Source organism: Zalophus californianus, chromosome 11, assembly GCF_009762305.2.
Source record: "Zalophus californianus isolate mZalCal1 chromosome 11, mZalCal1.pri.v2, whole genome shotgun sequence".
NCBI classification, from domain to species: domain Eukaryota; kingdom Metazoa; phylum Chordata; class Mammalia; order Carnivora; family Otariidae; genus Zalophus; species Zalophus californianus.
The window spans coordinates 59,962,325-59,979,439 of NC_045605.1; the positions used below are offsets into that span (position 1 = coordinate 59,962,325).

Here is a 17,115-nt window from a genome sequence, read left to right on the forward strand (position 1 = left end):
TAAATGACAAATAAAATATGGTTTCTATATTTGAGTTGCTTAGGGATAGTAAGGGGGTAGTGATGCAATAGTAATTATACTGTACTGTCATAGATGTATACCCTGAGAACTAAGAGAATAAATGGAATAGGGCAATTAAGTTGCTTGGGAGAGGTCTGGAAAACTTCACAGAGGCAGTGACTTTTTCTCTAGCAGATAAAGAGAAGGAGAAAACATTTTAAATGGAACACATTGTATAAACACTTAGAGGTATAACGAGCATCGTTTGTTCAAGGAGCCTGAGTGGCTTGATGTATATAGAGCAAATGTTGGCAAACATTTACTTTTCTTTAAAAAAAAATTTTTTTTTAAGATTTTATTTATTTATTTGAGAGAGAGAGAGACAGAGAGAGAGCACCAGTTGGGGGAGAGGCAGACAGAGGGGGAGCCTGATGTGGGGCTTGATCCCAGGACCCTGGGATCATGACCTGAGCCAAAGGCAGATGCTTAACCAAGTGAGCCACCCAGGCGCCCCAAACATTTTCTATAAAGGGCCATATAGTCAATCTCTTAGGCTTTGTTGGCTATGTAATCTCTGTTACAACAACTCAACTCTGCCTTTGTAACATGAAAGCAGCTATAGGCAGTGCCTAAATGAATGACTGTGGCTATGCTTCAGTAAAGCTTTATTTATAAAAAGAAGCAGCAAGTTGGATTTGGCCCATGGCCATAGTTTCTTGGCCCCTGGTCTGGACTATAGGTGTCTGGTAAGGAGGGAAAATGGCTGCCTGGAAAGTTAGTCTATGACCAGATTGTAAATGGCCTTGAATATGAGGCCAAGAAGCTAGGGCATTATTCTGTAGGTAATGAGGAGCCATGAGACTTTAAGTAGGTGCATTGGTATAGTTTACAGATTTGTACTTTAGAAAGGTCATTCTGGTGACTAATGTGGTAGATGGACTGGCAGAAGTGGGACTAGATGTACAAAGGTGAGTGAGAAATGACCATCCTCTCTGTGCCCTCAGCAATAGCTTCTGATCTCACTGGGGACAGATACTTCACCTATGAGACATCCAAGTCCCAGCACTTTGTACAGATGGCATTTAGAGCTATTGTAGCTACAATGTGGGTCCTTGTTAGATGTCAAAGAGGTGCACAAGAGTTGGGAAGCGTCTTAGATCTGGGACACGTATCTTGTGGGTTCTAAAGAGTGTGTATGTGTGAGGAGGGGGCCAAGTGGGAGTGGAGGTGCTGTGGGTTGGTTTGGGAGACGTGGAAGGTGAGCAGTTGGGAACACAGTTGGAAATGGGAGGGAGGAGTAATTGGTTCTAAGGAGATAGCCAGGAGCTCTGCCCGGATCCCTGCACCCGAAGGTGCGCTCCTCCTCTTCCAGCTTCCCATCTGTGAATTCTGTTCACCGCTGAAGCTTTTAAGGGCCTACAGAGCATTTTCTAAATGGAACCCATATTTAAAAATCAGATTTCATATCAAGAAAGTCCAGCTTTTCAGGCTATCTTTATTTTTTTTTAATTTTTTAAGATTTTATTTTTATTTTACGTAATCTCTACACCCAACATGAACTCACAACCCCGAGATCAAGAGTCCCATGCTCCACCGAATGAGCCAGCCAGGCACCCCCAGGCTATCTTAAAAAAAAAAAAAATCTAAAGATCTAGACACTGAACTCCTAGATCTTAAGGGCTTAAGGGCTGCAATTCAATTGGAAGGGAAGTGGTGGCTCAGGGGCTTGTCAAGAGCTAGTGTCAGCGTGGCAAGCTCATTATTTTTATATGGGTTGTCCATTACAAATTAACTTCAAAATGCAACATTTTGCAACTTCAAAATGCAACAGGCTGCGCCTGTTTTGTTGGGGGCTCTAGAGAGCTGTTTCCGGTCCATATGTTCTCACCCACATCTCCTCACTACTGCTTCACTTGGGGTGGGGGTGGGGTTGCATTCTTTGCGCCACCGCCAGGGAGATCACTTTTCTGAGCTCATAGAGCTAAACATACCTCGTGACAGCTGGTCCCGGCTCTTCGGGGAGCTCTTGAGCTGTGGCTCTAGCCAGTGCTGCATTCCCCCATGGTAAGGCGAGACGTTTAGGGAGCCTTCTTAGACCTTCCTGAGAGAAGAGCTACTTGTTCTCAGTCTGAAATAGTAAATCTTTGTTGTGGGAGCCAAAAGTCGCCTCTTTGGTTTGGTTTGCGTTTTGCTTTTTGTTGCTTTTAAACTTTGTCTTAAATCAGACCTTAGCTATTAGTTGGATGTGGGGCAGAGTTCAGAGAGATATGTGGCAGAGCCTACCTCAGGTACATGGGACGTCAGAGTTCAAGTTCGGTGCAGCATTCTTGTCTGCTGTGTTTATGGCTGGATCATTGGGACCTCCATGAAAGCCTATATGGTTTGGCAGGGGAGATAGTAACAGTGGTGAGGGTATAAACGGCCCAGAAGAGCCACCTTTGACGAAGAAGCTTTTTCTCTTGCTCTCATATCCTTCCTTATCTCACCCGCCTGCCAATAATGACAACTAACATTTGAGTTGTGCTTTACAACGTTAACAGAGTGCTTCTGTGTGCATCAGGAATCACAAGCTCTCTGCTCCCAGACCAGAGAGCACATGCCTCTTCGGAAGGGGGCAGCTGGTGCTCAGCTCTGGCACATTGTTGCCGGTCCTTGTGCAAAGCCAGGAGTAGTGCCCTGGGGGTGAGGGTGGAGGCCTCCTGACCTCAGCCAGCACCAACCCCCCACCCACCAAGTGGCTCCAGATGACAACGTGTACATCATGTCCTTTGATATGGACAATTGATTTTTTTTTCTTAGCTTTAAGTAAAATGTGAATAAAAAACATCTTCAGAAAAGGTTGCATTTTGAAGTTAATTTGTAATGGACAACCTATATAAAAATAATGAGCTCGGGCGCCTGGGTGGCTCAGTTGGTTAAGCCACTGCCTTCGGCTCAGGTCATGATCCTGGAGTCCCGGGATCGAGTCCCGCATCGGGCTCCCTGCTCGGCAGGGAGTCTGCTTCTCCCTCTGACCTTCTCCCCTCTCATGTGCTCTCTCTCTCTCTCATTCTTTAAAAAAAAAATAAATAAATAAAAAATAAAAAATAATGAGCTTGCCATGCCGACACCAGCTCTTGACAAGCCCCTGAGCCACCATTTCCCTTCCAGTTGAATTGCAGCCCTTAAGCCCTTAAGATCTAGGAGTTCAGTGTCTAGATCTTTAGTTTTTTTTTTTTTAAGATAGCCTGGGGGTGCCTGGCTGGCTCATTCGGTGGAGCATGGGACTCTTGATCTCGGGGTTGTGAGTTCATGTTGGGTCTAGAGATTACTTAAAAATAAAATCTTAAAAAAAATAAAGATAGCCTGAAAAGCTGGACTTTCTTGATTTGAAATCTGATTTTTAAATATGGGTTCCATTTAGAAAATGCTCTGTGGGCCCTTACAAGATAGGTGCAAAGGCACCTTGTGACTTCTGCAAGCACGTCTCATTTACTCCTTAGCACGCTTAGATGAGAGGGATGCCTAGTTCTCGTTCTGATAGGGAAACTGGGTCAGAGAGGCCAAATCACTTGCCCAAAAGTCACACAGGAAGGAAGGGGTCTGTTTCTATAGGTTGTGCACTCTTTCTATTTATAGTATCCTGCCTTTCCTTCTCTTAAGGTCTGATTGGTGCATCCCATGTCTTTGTTCTCTAAAGAGGTTCCCTTCAGCTTCAGGCCCTTCCTTCAGGTAGAGCTTCTGTCAGCCCACATTCCTCATTTGGCACCATCTTCTTGCTGGCCTTGTTTTCTGATCCCACTCCTTCTTTGCATGGTTTGTGGGGCACCGATGGAGCCTGTATGTGAGCCCCGTGCAGGTCCTCCTTGTACTTTCTTCCCATGAGCTTCTCTGTCCTCTTTATACCTCAGTGATCAGACTTGGCTGTAAAAAGCAGTCTATTTCTTATTGGTTCCTGATAAGCAGCTGGTATATGTCATCAGATGGTTTCCTAAAGCTAGCTGGGAATGGCAGAAAATCCCCTCTCTTGGAGATTTTGGCATTTCTGCTCCTAAGGCCTGCATATGATGTGTGTTTCTCTAGTCTTAGGTTAAGAGGGTCTGGGTTAGAGCCCAAGAGGGGCAACACAGGGCATACCTATATCTGTAATCTGAGGGTTACAGATTTGATCTCTTTAAAATATCTGCAAATCCTGACAACTTTTCATTATGTCCACACTACTACCTCATTTCAAGCTAGATTATTGTAGTAGCCACTTGACTGGTTCCCCTGCACCCGCCCTTGCCCTCCTATAGTCTGCTCTCCCACACAGCATTTAGAACAGTTTTTTATTTTTTTAATTTAATCTTTATTTTTTTATTATGTTCAATTAGCCAAACATTTAGTGCATCATTAGTTTTTGATGTAGTGTTCAACGATTCATTAGTTGTGTTTAACGCCCAGTGCTCATTACCACACGTGCCCTTGTTAATACCCATTAGAACAGTCATTAAAAAAAAATACAAATGTAGGGGCATGTGGATGGTGCAGTTGGTTAAGCATCGGACTCTTGGTTTTGGCTCATATGGTGATCTCATGGTTGTGGGATTGAGCCCCGAGTTGGGCTCCATGCTCAGCAGGGAGTCTGCTTGAGATTCTCTCCCTCACCTTCTGCCCCCGCCCCCCCACTCGTGTGTGTGCGTGCTCTCTCTCTCTCTCTGGAATAAATAAATAAATCTTAGTACATATATGTATGTGTGTGTGTGTATATACATACATATTTTATATATATATGTATGTATATGTGTGTGTATATATATATATATATATATATATATATATATATATATATATGTGATCACGTTGCATCTCTGTCAAATTCCTCCAACAACTTCCCTCTCAGAGTCGAAGTCCAAGTCCTTATAATGGTCTACAAGGGCTTATGATCTGGACCCCTGCTTCTTCCCTAGTTCATGTCCCACTAGTCACTGCCTCTCATTTCTCTTCAGCCATACTGGCCCCCTTGCTATTCCTTGAACATACTGAGCATGTTCTTGCCTCAGGGCCTTTGCATTTGCCATTCCCTATGCTTCAGATGCTCTTCTCCCAGTTATTCTGCTTGCCCTTCTAACATCTCCTTCAGATATATGCTTGAAAGTTACCTTCTTAATGAGACCTTCCTTGACTTCTCTAAAATGACAGACCATGAATACCACTACTCTTGGCAAAGGAAACCGTGAGAGTAACCAAGTTTCAGATTTAATAGAGAAAGACTTAAAAGTAGCCATTATAAATATGTTCAAATACTAAAGGAATGTGTGATGACAAAGTCACATCAAATAAAAAATACCAGTAAAGGGGCGCCTGGATGGCTCAGTCGTTAAGCGTCTGCCTTCGGCTCAGGTCATGATCCCAGGGTCCTGGGATTGAGCCCCGCATCGGGCTCCCTGCTCCGCGGGAAGCCTTCTTCTCCCTCTCCCACTCCCCTTGCTTGTGTTCCCTCTCTCGCTGTCTGTCAAATAAATAAATAAAATATTAAAAAAAATAAATTTTCTCAGGATGCCTGGTTGGCTCAGTTGGTTAAGCGTCTGCCTTCGGCTCAGGTCATGATCCCAGGGTCCTGGGATCGAGCCCTGCATCAGGCTTTCTTTCTTCCTTTTTTTTTTTTTTTAAAGATTTTATTTATTTATTTGACACAGAGAGAGAGAGAGCACAAGCAGGGGGAGCAGCAAGCAGAGGGAGAGGGAGAAGCAGACTCGCCGCGGTGGAGCAGGGAGCCCGACGCTGGGCTCGATCCCAGGACCCTGGGATCATGACCTGAGCTGAAGGCAGACGCTTAACCGCTTAACTGACTGAGCCACCCAGGCGCCCCATCTGCATCAGGTTTTCTGCTCAGTGGGGACCCTGCTTCTCCCTCTCCCTCTGCCTGTTGCTCCCCCTGCTTGTGCGCGCGTGTGCTCTCTCTTCCTCTTTCTCTATCTCAAATAAATAAATAAAATCTAAAAAAATTTCTAAAAGCTTTGATTTCTTTTGCTTTTCTTTTTTCTTGTAAGAGTATATTATGAAAAGAAATACCAATAATTAAAGGACAGCATCTACAGTGCTGGGGAAAAATTTGGACAATAAAGTCAGATATCTTGGGTTGGAATACAAATCCATCACTTATCAGCTGTAACCTTGAGGAAATGTTTGAGTTATCTAATGCTGTATAACAAACTTCCCCAAAACTCAGTGGCTTAAAACAGCAACAACATTTCTTTTGTCATTTACCTGCAACCAGGGCATGGCTCAGCAGGGACAGCTCATCTGTGTCCACTTGAGATCAGATGCAGTGACTCAGAAGCTGGGGGCTGGAATCACCTGAAATCTCAGTCACTCACATGTCTGACTCCTGCGCTGGGGAGACAAACAGCTGGGGCTGCTCAGACATCTCTCTCTATTTCTATATAGTCTTTCCACATGATCTCTCCAGAATGGTGGCTTTTGGGTAGCCAGGCTTCATATATGTTGTTCAGGGCTCTCAAGGCATGTGTCCCAAAAGGGAGAGAGGCAGGTGGACTCTGTATTGCCTTTTCTCACCTAGCCTTGGAGTCCTTCAACATCACTGTTGCCACATTCTGTGTGTTAGAAGATGAGTCACTCATGTCAGCCTATATTCAGGGGGAGGGGAATTCACCTTTTGTGGGAGGATTGTCATAGAATTGTGGACACATTTTAAAACCATCATAACAAGTAATTTAATCTCTCTAAATTCAATGTGATTTGGGGCAGGTTGCATTATCTTAGAGTATTACTGTTCTCGTTTATAAAATAGGTGTGATAATTCATTGGTTGTAGAGGATTAGATGAAAAAGTATCGTAGAGGTTCTTGGAATGTTGCTTAGTGTATAAACAAGTGATCACAAATTGTTAATTCTTTTTCTCTATCCTTCTTCCTTCTTCTAGCTGATTGAATTCCGGTTAACTATTATTTAGTATCTTTCCATAATTAGAAAAATATGAGGGAGGACTTTCTTATTCATTTTTTTCAAGTGAAACATACAACAAAGAAGAAGAGACAGTGTAGTTGGCAACTAGGACATATGCACTTGGAAAGACAGATAAGTGGTGTGATACACATGTACGTTGGGTGGATGGAGTGTGCTGTGGAAAGCTGGGTGGCCTGCGTGGAGATCTTGGTGGGCTGGATCCTAGGTATCTCTTGTGACTTGTGTGCTTTTCCCTTGCAGTTCCTGAGGGAGGACCTCAATTACCATGACCCGACAGTGAAACACAGCACCTTCCATGGTGAGGATAAGCTCATCAGTGTGGAGGACCTGTGGAAGGCATGGAAGTCTTCAGAAGGTAATAGGCAGCTTGGTTGTCAATCTTAGTTGCTGGAAGGTTTAGAGAAGACAGAAGAAGATGGGCAGCAACTTGGCCTTAAGAGTACATGAGTATAAAATGCTTTGTAAAGAGCAAATTATTAAAATGGTTCTACATATAGTCACTGAATAAGACTGAATCTAGTCACTGTGCTGGGAGTGGGGGAAGACCCTCCCAATAGAATTGGAGCTGCTCTTCATTGGCATTCTAATTGAATTCCATCATGTCCTTCCCCATCTCCACCACCTACCCCACTTTCTGCTGCTTCTCCAGAGATAGGGAGCTTGCTGGCCTTTTGAGGCAGCCCCTTCCTTCCATAGCTCCCCACTTGGTCTCTGAGACCTAGATGATTCAAAGATTGGCTGGAAGTAAGATGGAATCTCCCCTGAGCCTTCTCTTTTCCAGGTTAAATAGCCAGGTTCTTTGAAGGAAACATGTTTTCTCAGCCTCCTCCTCACCTTGGTTTCCTGCCTGTGAACACTTTTGTTAATGTCTTAGATCATAGCTCCTAGAGTTGGACGCAGACCCCTACGTGTGGTTTGACCACACGTCACGAGTTGAGCAGGACTGTTAACTTCTTAGTTCTGGACCCTGTGTGCATCTGTGAATGCAGCCTAATTAGATACTGGAGTCTTCAGCAGGCATGTCATTCTGTGGCCTCGTGTTGAACTTATTAAATAAAAACTTTAGTTATTTCTCATGCATAAAACTGTTAAGCGGTGACTGCCATTTTTTTTTTTTCCTGGAGCATTTGCTTCAGAGCTCTGAGTGAAAGAGCATATCTAACCTCGTGAAGCCTGAGAGGGAAGGGAAAGACAGGGCTTTAGCCTCCTCTCCATCTCTATATGTGGCTGGAGTATCCTTTGATACTAACAAGATTGGAAGCAGTCTCTTTGCAGGGTCTCATAGGGTAGGTCTTGATGCTAAGAAGGGTTAAACTTAAGTGACCGCCAGGGCCCCTGCTTTTGCAGATGAGGAGCCTTATGCCCAGATTTATAAAGCGATTTGTTCGTTTTCATGCACTTAGTAAATAGTAGAGCCAGGATTTAGACCTGGACCTTCCTCTCGCTGGGCCAATGCTTTTCCGTGCCGTCTCGGTTGAAAGCACTGGTCTGGTGGTAGAGAAAACCAGTTTTGGTAGGAAATGAGGCAGTGTCTATTTTTGTTTTAATCTTGCCTAGGATTACAGAATTTTAGATCTGGAAGGGATCCTGTATAATGTATGTGGGGAACATGAGATTCGAAGCAAGAAGACCTGGATTCTGGTCCTGATACTTCCTGTTCATTCTGTGTTTTTATCAGTTTAGAAGAAGCATAAGTGAGCTCTACAGACAGCTTTCTGGAAATTGTTAGGAGCCAAGTTCCTTGTGGGGGCTTTGTTTAATAGTTCCTGAGCAGCTCTGGCTGTCTACTGATGCGAGATCAAGCAGTGAAATGATCTTTGGAATTATTCTGGCACTGCCAGGAAAAATCTTCTATTAGTACTGTTTAATTTTAGTTTTCTCCTTTTTTCTGTAACAACATGAGGACATGGTGCCTGGGTTTGAAGAGTGGGTTTCATAAGTGGGAATTTGGAATGAACAATGGCAGGGAGAGCATTCCTGGCCTTCTCTGAAAGCTTGCACAGAAGTAGCTGGGAAGGGAAAGTGACCAAGAGAGGGCAGAAACAGAGGGACGAAATCATAATACTAAAAAGCAGCCAAGACAATTTTCTGGTAAGAAGTTTATTCCTGGACTCAGTAACTATTTGGAACACTTCCCAGTATGTTCTAGATGACAGGAAGATGGAAGGCAACGGAGTGAGTTTTGAGGGGTTGGTTTCCATTACTGATGAGCAGAGAAACATTCCAGTGCCCTGGGAGGTAGCTTATAGCTAAGCCGAGAGGTGACATGTATGTATCATTTTAGGATTTGCTCACCATGTGTCATGCCTGGTGATTCGACAAGCTAAAAGTAAGGATCTTCATGTGTACTATTCCTCCTGACAATTTGCTTTGTTATTTACAACAAGGCCCCTAATCTCTGGAGTGATGATTCCCAGAGCTACAAAACGCATGTGATATTCTGGCACTGGCACAAGCTGGCTGGCCTGAGTTTTGCTAGATAAGATAGATATCAGCAGTGTTCGTTTGTGTGCAGAACATAAGCTGGCTAGTGTCAGTACCATCTACATGATTAGTGTGGTTAACATTTTCTGACTGATGGTGGGAGCCAGTGTTTTCTCAGTGTTATTTAGATTTTAACAGAAAAGCCTGATAATTGCTACATTAGCCAGTTCTAGACTTCAGTACTAAAAACAACAAGAACTGAAAAACTGACTTTAATATTTACATAGTATTTGATATATGCTAGCCACTGTTCTGAGTGATTCATGTATAGTAACTCGTTTGTTTTGCACAAAAACCCTTTGAAGTCGAAATACCATGATTGTCTCCATTTACAGATGAGGAATATGAGGCAGAGAGAGTGTTTCATGAAATAATGCAATGCGATTCTGTCACTGGCTACCCAGTTGGTGCAGACTTCACAGGTTAAGGGCATAGTCCCCAAGAGGACTCCTGTCACTTCAGACACTGACCAGCCATAAACTTTGGGTGTTTCCTGCCACCTGTGCTCTGACCGACTGGCTACAAATCATGGGTTCCCACTATCCATCCCCTCAGGTTTGATAATTTGCTAAATGACTCACAGAACTCAGGAAAGTGCTGTACTTATGATTACAATTTTATTATAATGGATAAAAGTTAGGGCCAGACGAAAGAAGAGACTAATAGGGTGAGGTCTAGGAGGGTCCTGAATTTGGAGCTTCTGTCCCTCTTCCCCTCATGGAATCAGGACCTATCACCCTCCCAGCACATTAATCGTGAATATGTTTGCTGACCGGAAAGCTCATCTGAGCCTCAGTGTCCAGAGTTTTTATTGAGGGCCTATTTCATAGACATGATTGATTGAATCACTGGCTCCATGATGGCACTCATTCTGCACCCCCTTTTCCTTTCTGAAGGTTGGGCTAATATCTCCTGGCCCAAAGGCCCAATCTCCTAGTCACCTGGTTGGTCTTCCTGGTCACTAGCCCCCGTCCAGAGTCGTTAGCTCAAACTCAAGTGTGATCCAAGGGCCCCAACATGAATAACAGAGGGATTTTTTTTCTATTTTTTTCAATTTTCCTATCACCAGGGAAATTGACCTGAAGACAAAGACCACCGAATTCTTTGTTATGCAAAATTAAGTAAGAAAGAGTTGAACAAACTGGGCTGAGGAAGGATCAAGAACAAGGGAAACTCCAGGGATCCCAGCAGCAGGGACTAGGGGATTGGCTTTTTCTAATTAGCTCCTCTTAGATGTCTCTGCTTCATTCATTTTTTATCTAACTAAGTATCTTTGCTCAACGGTCATATATGGTGGAGGGAGAATCAGATTGGCATAGTTTGGATCACAGACTTATTATGTAGGGTAGAGGCAGTGAGAGAATATATATAGGGCTTGGTGGGGGGCTGTGGCAATTTCCAATCCCTCTAAGACCCTGTGAGGAAGGGGGGCTGGCAGTTCTTTAAAGGAAGGTAGGCCAGGTAGATTTTGTAGAATCTTTGAGAAACAGAATTATTGTTTGCATATTTGAGCCAGTGGAAACAGTAACAGTGCCCTTAGAGGATGGTGGGAGGCACTGACCTAAGAGCATTCTCCTCTAAAACACGGTTTCTATTCTTCTAAACAAAGTGCATCATTACTACTTTTTCTCCCTTTCCCTGGACATGTGATTTCAAAGGATGCTATCAGCCAAACAAAGTAATAATTTCTTTCCCCATTTGTATGGATCAAAAACATCTTAAACTATCAACTTTTATTCTAACTAAATAATATGATTCCAGCTGAAAGCAAAAGAACCCAGTATTCTCGTGTAACTTTGACCTTTGCCTTGAGAAAGTATTTATTTTCTACTGGAAATAATTTGGAAATAATTCCAAATAATAATTTGGAAATGATGAAATAAACTCAACAAATCTCCAGTTCTGTCTGTGCTATTCTTTGTAGGATGGATTTTTCACAGGAGGCAGTTGGAGAAATATTGGCAAACCAGGAGGCTTTTAGAGAGAAACCCTGCAGAACTGGCCTTTCTCTGTTGACATAACCCAGCAGGGGCAGGTGGCATTGGACTTCTGTCTAAACCATTTCAGAAGTCAGATCAGTATAAAAGAGCAGGCATCCCCTTTTTGCTTTTACATAAACCCAATGAGAGAGGTGTTTATCCTCTTGTTTTAGTTACATAAAAATTACTTTGCTAAGTGAATCTTTAAGTCATTGAGTTAAATACCTCAGCCATTGTTGCTACATTTTGGGGGAGAAAGATATAATTGACTTTTTCTTTCTCTTTGTCTTGGATTCTTTTAGATCCTTTTTTTCCAATAACAACAACAAAACCCAACTAGCATCAGTGCAGTGATTTAACACCACAGTCATTTTTGGTTTACATTAAATAGCTACTTGAAGGTAAAAGGTCTTACTTGAATCCACATTTAATAAAGGAAACTGAGCATCTCTCACCTATTTCTGTTACCAAGTCCTAAGGATTCTACCTCTCTCCTATATTTTATGTGCATCTCCTCTGATACTGCCTTAGCTCAACTTCATCTTTTTGAAAGATTTATTCAGTTGTAATTGATAATACAATCAGGTGTAAATACTGAAAGTGTATAATTTTTTTTGAGTTTTGACACATGTATACAAATGGATATCCTTTATGAGATATATGTTTTGCAAAGATTTTCTCCCAGTCTGTGGCTTACCATTCTTTTGAAGAAAGGTAAGTTTTAATTTTTCTGAAGGCCGGTTTTTCAATTTGTGCTTTTGTGGCTCATCCTTTGATATCATATGTAAGAAATATTTGCCTAACCAAAGGTTACACAAGGATTTTCTCCCATGTTCCCCTCTAGAAGTTTTATAGTTGTAGGTTTTATGTTTAGGCCTCTGATCTGTTTTGTATTCATTTGTGTATGTTAGTGTTAAGTATGGATCTGAGATCTTTTTTGTGCTCATGGATGTCTCAATTGTTCTAGAACCATTCGCTGAAAATTCTGTCCTTTCTCCACTGCTAAAAATCAATTGGTATTAAGGAGGGCACGTATTGCAGGAAGCACTGGGTGTTGTACACAAACAGTGAATCATGGAACACTACATCAAAAACTAATGGTGTAATGTATGGTGACTGACATGACATAATATAAATAAATAAATAAATAAATAAATAAATAAATACATAAATAAATAAATAATCCATATAAGTATGGGTTTATTTCTGGACTTTACCTTCTGATCCACTGATCTATTTGTCCTTATTGTCAATACCGTACTATTTTGATTACAATAGTCTTATACTATCCTTTTAGTTAGATAGCGTTCACCTTCCAACTTCCCTTTTTCCAAGTTGTTTTGGCTGTTTGCTCATGAATCAACTTGTCAATTTCTACAAAAAAGCCTGATAGGATTTTGATTGGCATTACATTCAATCTATAGCTCAGTTTGACAGAACTGACATCTTCACAATATTGAGTTTTCTGATCCATGAATAAGGTACATCTTTCTATTTATTTAGGAGACATACTTTCGGTAGTATTTTGTAGTTTTCAGTGTACAGGTCTTTCATATCTTTTGTCAGATTTATCTCTATTTCATAGATTTTGGGTTATTGTATTTTTTAATTTGTGGTAAGATATGTAAAAATTTGATTTTTATATAATGATCCTTGTGTTCTACAACCTTACAATAAACTCATTAGTGAGATACCATCAGAGTTTCGAGATAATCAAGTCTTCTAATAAAGAAAGTTTTATTATTTTATTTTCCAATCTGGATGTCTTTAAAGACTTCTTCTTGTGGGGGTGTCTGGTGTTGGTAGAGTATGCAGCTCTTGATCTCAGGGTTGTGGGTTTGGGCTCCATGTTGGGTGTAGAGATTACTTAAATAAATAAGGTCTTTTTTTTTTTATAAGATTTTATTTATTCTTTTGAGGAGGGGAGTACAAGCAGGGGGAGCAGCAGAGGGAAAGGGAGAAGCAGGCTCTCTGCTGAGCAGGGAGCCCGATGCAGGGCTCAATCCCAGGACCCTGGGATCATGACCTGAGCTGAAGGCAGATGCCCAACCTACTGAGCCACCCCCAGGTGCCCCCATAAATAAGGTCTTTAAAAAAAAAAATCCTTCTTCTTGTCTGGTTGTCCTGATTAGTATCTCCAGTACGGTCTTGAAGGGAAGTGGTAACAGTAGGCATCAGTGTCTTGTTTCTGATCTCAGGAGGAAAACATTCAGTCTTTCACCATTACATATAACATTGGCTGTGGGGATTTTTTTGCAAAAGTCTTTTGTTAAATTGAGGAAGCAACTTTCTATTACTGATTTGCTGAGAGCTTTTATCAGGAATGGATGTTGGATTTTATCAAATGAGTTTTCTGTCTGTTGAGATGATTGCCTGGTTTTTCTGTTTTTATTTGCTAAGATGGTGAATTACATTGATTATTTTTATTTTTTAAAACATTTTATTTATTTATTTGACAGAGAGAGACACAGCGAGAGAGGGAACACAAGCAGGAGGAGTGGGAGAGGGAGAAGCAGGCTTCCCCGCAAGCTGGGAGCCTGATGTGGGGCTTGATCCCAGGACCCTGGGACCATGACCCGAGTCGAAGGCAGACGTTTAACGACTGAGCCACCCAGGTGCCCTACATTGATTATTTTTAAAAAATATTTTATTTATTTGAGAGAGAGAGAGAGAGAGAGAGAGAGAGAGAGAGAGCGAGCACATGAACAGGGGGAGGGGCAGAGAGAGAGTGAGAGAGAGAATCCCAAGGAGACTCCACCTTGAGCATGGAGCCCAGCTTGGGGCTTGATCTCACAACCCCAAGATCATGACCTGAACCAAAATCAAGAGTCAGATACTTAACTGATTGAGCCACCCAGGCCCCCCACATTGATTAATTTTTAAATGTTAATCCAACCCTGCATTCTTGGGATAAACCCCACTTGGTCATTATCCTTTTACTCTGTGGTTGGATTCTACTTGCTAAAATTTTGTTTCAAATTTTTATATCTTTGTTAATGAGGGATATTGGTTTATAATTTTCTTATAATACCTTTGTTTTTGGTATCAGGATTATGCTGGCCTCATTGAATTAATTGGGAAGTATTCTTCAATTTTTCAGAAGACTTCATATAGAATTGGTATTATTTTTCTTTAAATACTTGCTAGAGTTCACCAATAAAGCCACATGATCCTGGAATTTTCTTTGTGAGAAGGTTTTTAATAACAGTGTCAATTTCTTGAATAGGTATAGGATTATTAGGTTATCTATTTCTTCTTGAGTGAGCTTTTGTTGTTTGTGTCTTCAGTTTGTCTATTTCATTAAGTCATCAATTTACTGGCATACATTTATTCATAACCTTTTCTTATTATTCTTTTTAATATATTTATATGCTCAAAGGACCAGTGTGGTCACAAGGATTTTCTCTATTGTTGGCTATTTCATTGATTTTTACATTAATCTTTATTATTTTCTTTCTTCTGCTTACTTTGGGTTTAATTTGTTCTTTTCTGGTTTGTTAAGGTGGAAACTAAGATCATTGTTTTGAGGCCTTTCCTTTTTTCTAATATAGACATTTAATGCTATAAATTTCCTGTAAGTACTGCTTTAGGTATTTTGCAAATTCTGGTATGTTTTGGTTGTTTGCTTTTTTCTAACTGATTTATTGGTGGCATAGACAGAGTAAAAATACCTAAAATGAAAACACAACTGGTGATGAATCCTTATTATCACTTTTTCTTTTTTCTTTTTTGGTCTGATACAGTCTCCAATAACTCCAATACAGTGTATTCCTTAATAATGTATTCCAATTTGAGGAATTCTTTTGGCCCTGGAAATGCATACCTCTGAAGTCTGTCTTATATCCATCTAGTAATGGTTCTTCACTATGTTAGATGATATGTTTTCTTTTTTTTTTAAAGATTTTATTTATTTATTTGACACAGAGAGAGAGAGAGAGCGAGAGAGGGAACACAAGCAGGGGGAGTGGGAGAGGGAGAAGCAGGCCTCCTGCCAAGCAGGGAGCCTGATGCAGGGCTCAATCCCAGGACCCCGGGATCCCGACCTGAGCCAAAGGCAGACGCCTCAACGACTGAGCCACCCAGGTGCCCCGATATGTTTTCTTTTGATTTTCATTCAGTTCAAAATACTTTCTCTTTCCTTTTTGATGTCTTTGATTTCCTGAGTTTTTTAGAAGCATGGTATGTAGTTTTCAAATGTTGGGGGATTTTCCAGATATTTTTCTGTTATCAATTTCCAGTTTAATTCCATTGTGGTCTGAGAACATACTTTGTATGGCTTGAATCCTTTAAAATATTTTTTTTCTTTTTCAAATTTTTAGTTAAAATTCTAGTTACTTGACATACAGTGTAATATTGGTTTCTAAAGTAGGAATCCTTTAAATATTTTTTAATCCTTTAAAAAGTTTTAAAACCTTTTTTTTTTTATGTCCTTGAACATCATATATCTTGGTAAATGTTCCATGTGCACTTGACTATTGTTGGGTGGAGTGTTCTATAAATGTCAATCAGGCCATGTTGGTTGATGGTGTTGTTCAAGTCTGCTGTATCTGCTGATTTTCTGCCTATTGCTCTTATCAGTTATTTAGGGCTAGTATTTAAATTTCCAACTATAATTGTGGATTTGCGTATTTCTCCTTGCCTATTAATTCTGTGAGTTTTTCTTCATGTATTTTAAAGTTTTCTTACTAGGTGCATAAAGATTTAGGATTTTTTTTTAAGTTTATTTATTTAAGTAATCTCTACACCCAATGTAGGACTCAAACTCATGATCCTGAGATCAAAAGCCTCATTCTTTATCAGGTGAGCCAGTCAAGTGCCCCAAGATTTAAGATTATTTTGTCTTCTTGATTAATTGATCTCATTATTATGAAATGACTTTCTTTTTTCCTAGTGATATTCTTTGCTCTGAAGTCTCCTTTTATATTAATAAAACTTTCTTTTGAGTATTATTGGTTTTGTGTATCTTTTTCCATCTACTTACTTTTAATCTACGTGTGTGTGTTTTGGGGGGGCAGAAGGAGAGGGAGAAAGAATCTTTTTTTTTTTAAAGATTTTATTTATTTATTTAACACAGAGAGAGCAAAAGACAGACAGAGAGATAGAGAGCAAGCACAAGCAGTGGGAACAGCAGGCAGAGGGAGAAGCAGGCTCCCCGCTGAGCAAGGAGCCTGTTGTGGGGCTCGATCCCAGGACCCTGGGATCATGACCTGAGCTGATGGCAGACGCTTAACTGACTGAGCCACCCAGGTGCCCTGAGGGAGAGAGAATCTTAAGCAGGCTTCACACCCAGTGAGGAGCCCGACGTGGGGCTCCATCTCACGACCCTGAGATCATGACCTGAGTTGAAATCAAGAGTCAGATGCTTAACCGACTGAGTCACCCAGGCACCCCCTTGTGGTTTTATATTTAAATGCATTTCTTATAAACAGTTTATGATTGGGTCTTATATTTTTTGCAATCTGATAATCTCTGCCTTTTAGTTGGGGTATTAGACCATTTACATTTAATGTGGTTATTAATGTGATTAGATTTGAGGCTACTATCTTGCTATTTGTTCTCTCTTTTCTCCTGCTGTTTTTTTAATTCCCCTTTCCTCATTTTCTGCCTTTTTCTGGATTAATGAGTAGTTTTTATGATTCCATTTTATCTTTTTTTTTTTTTTTGGTTTAACTATTTTGTTAATTTTAGTGATTGCTCTAGGAGAT

At 41.0% G+C, this 17,115-nt stretch overlaps 1 protein-coding gene across 5 annotated transcripts in view; it reads left to right on the forward strand.

The window, feature by feature from the left end:
• STIM1 (stromal interaction molecule 1) overlaps positions 1 to 17,115 on the forward strand; it is a 192,224-nt gene that overhangs the window by 130,678 nt on the left and 44,431 nt on the right. For all 5 annotated transcript variants that reach the window (XM_027578883.2, XM_027578884.2, XM_027578886.2 and 2 more), the window contains exon 3: positions 7,188 to 7,302. In XM_027578883.2, coding sequence (XP_027434684.1) covers positions 7,188 to 7,302 — 115 coding nt within the window. The remainder of the gene's footprint in view (positions 1 to 7,187; positions 7,303 to 17,115) is intronic.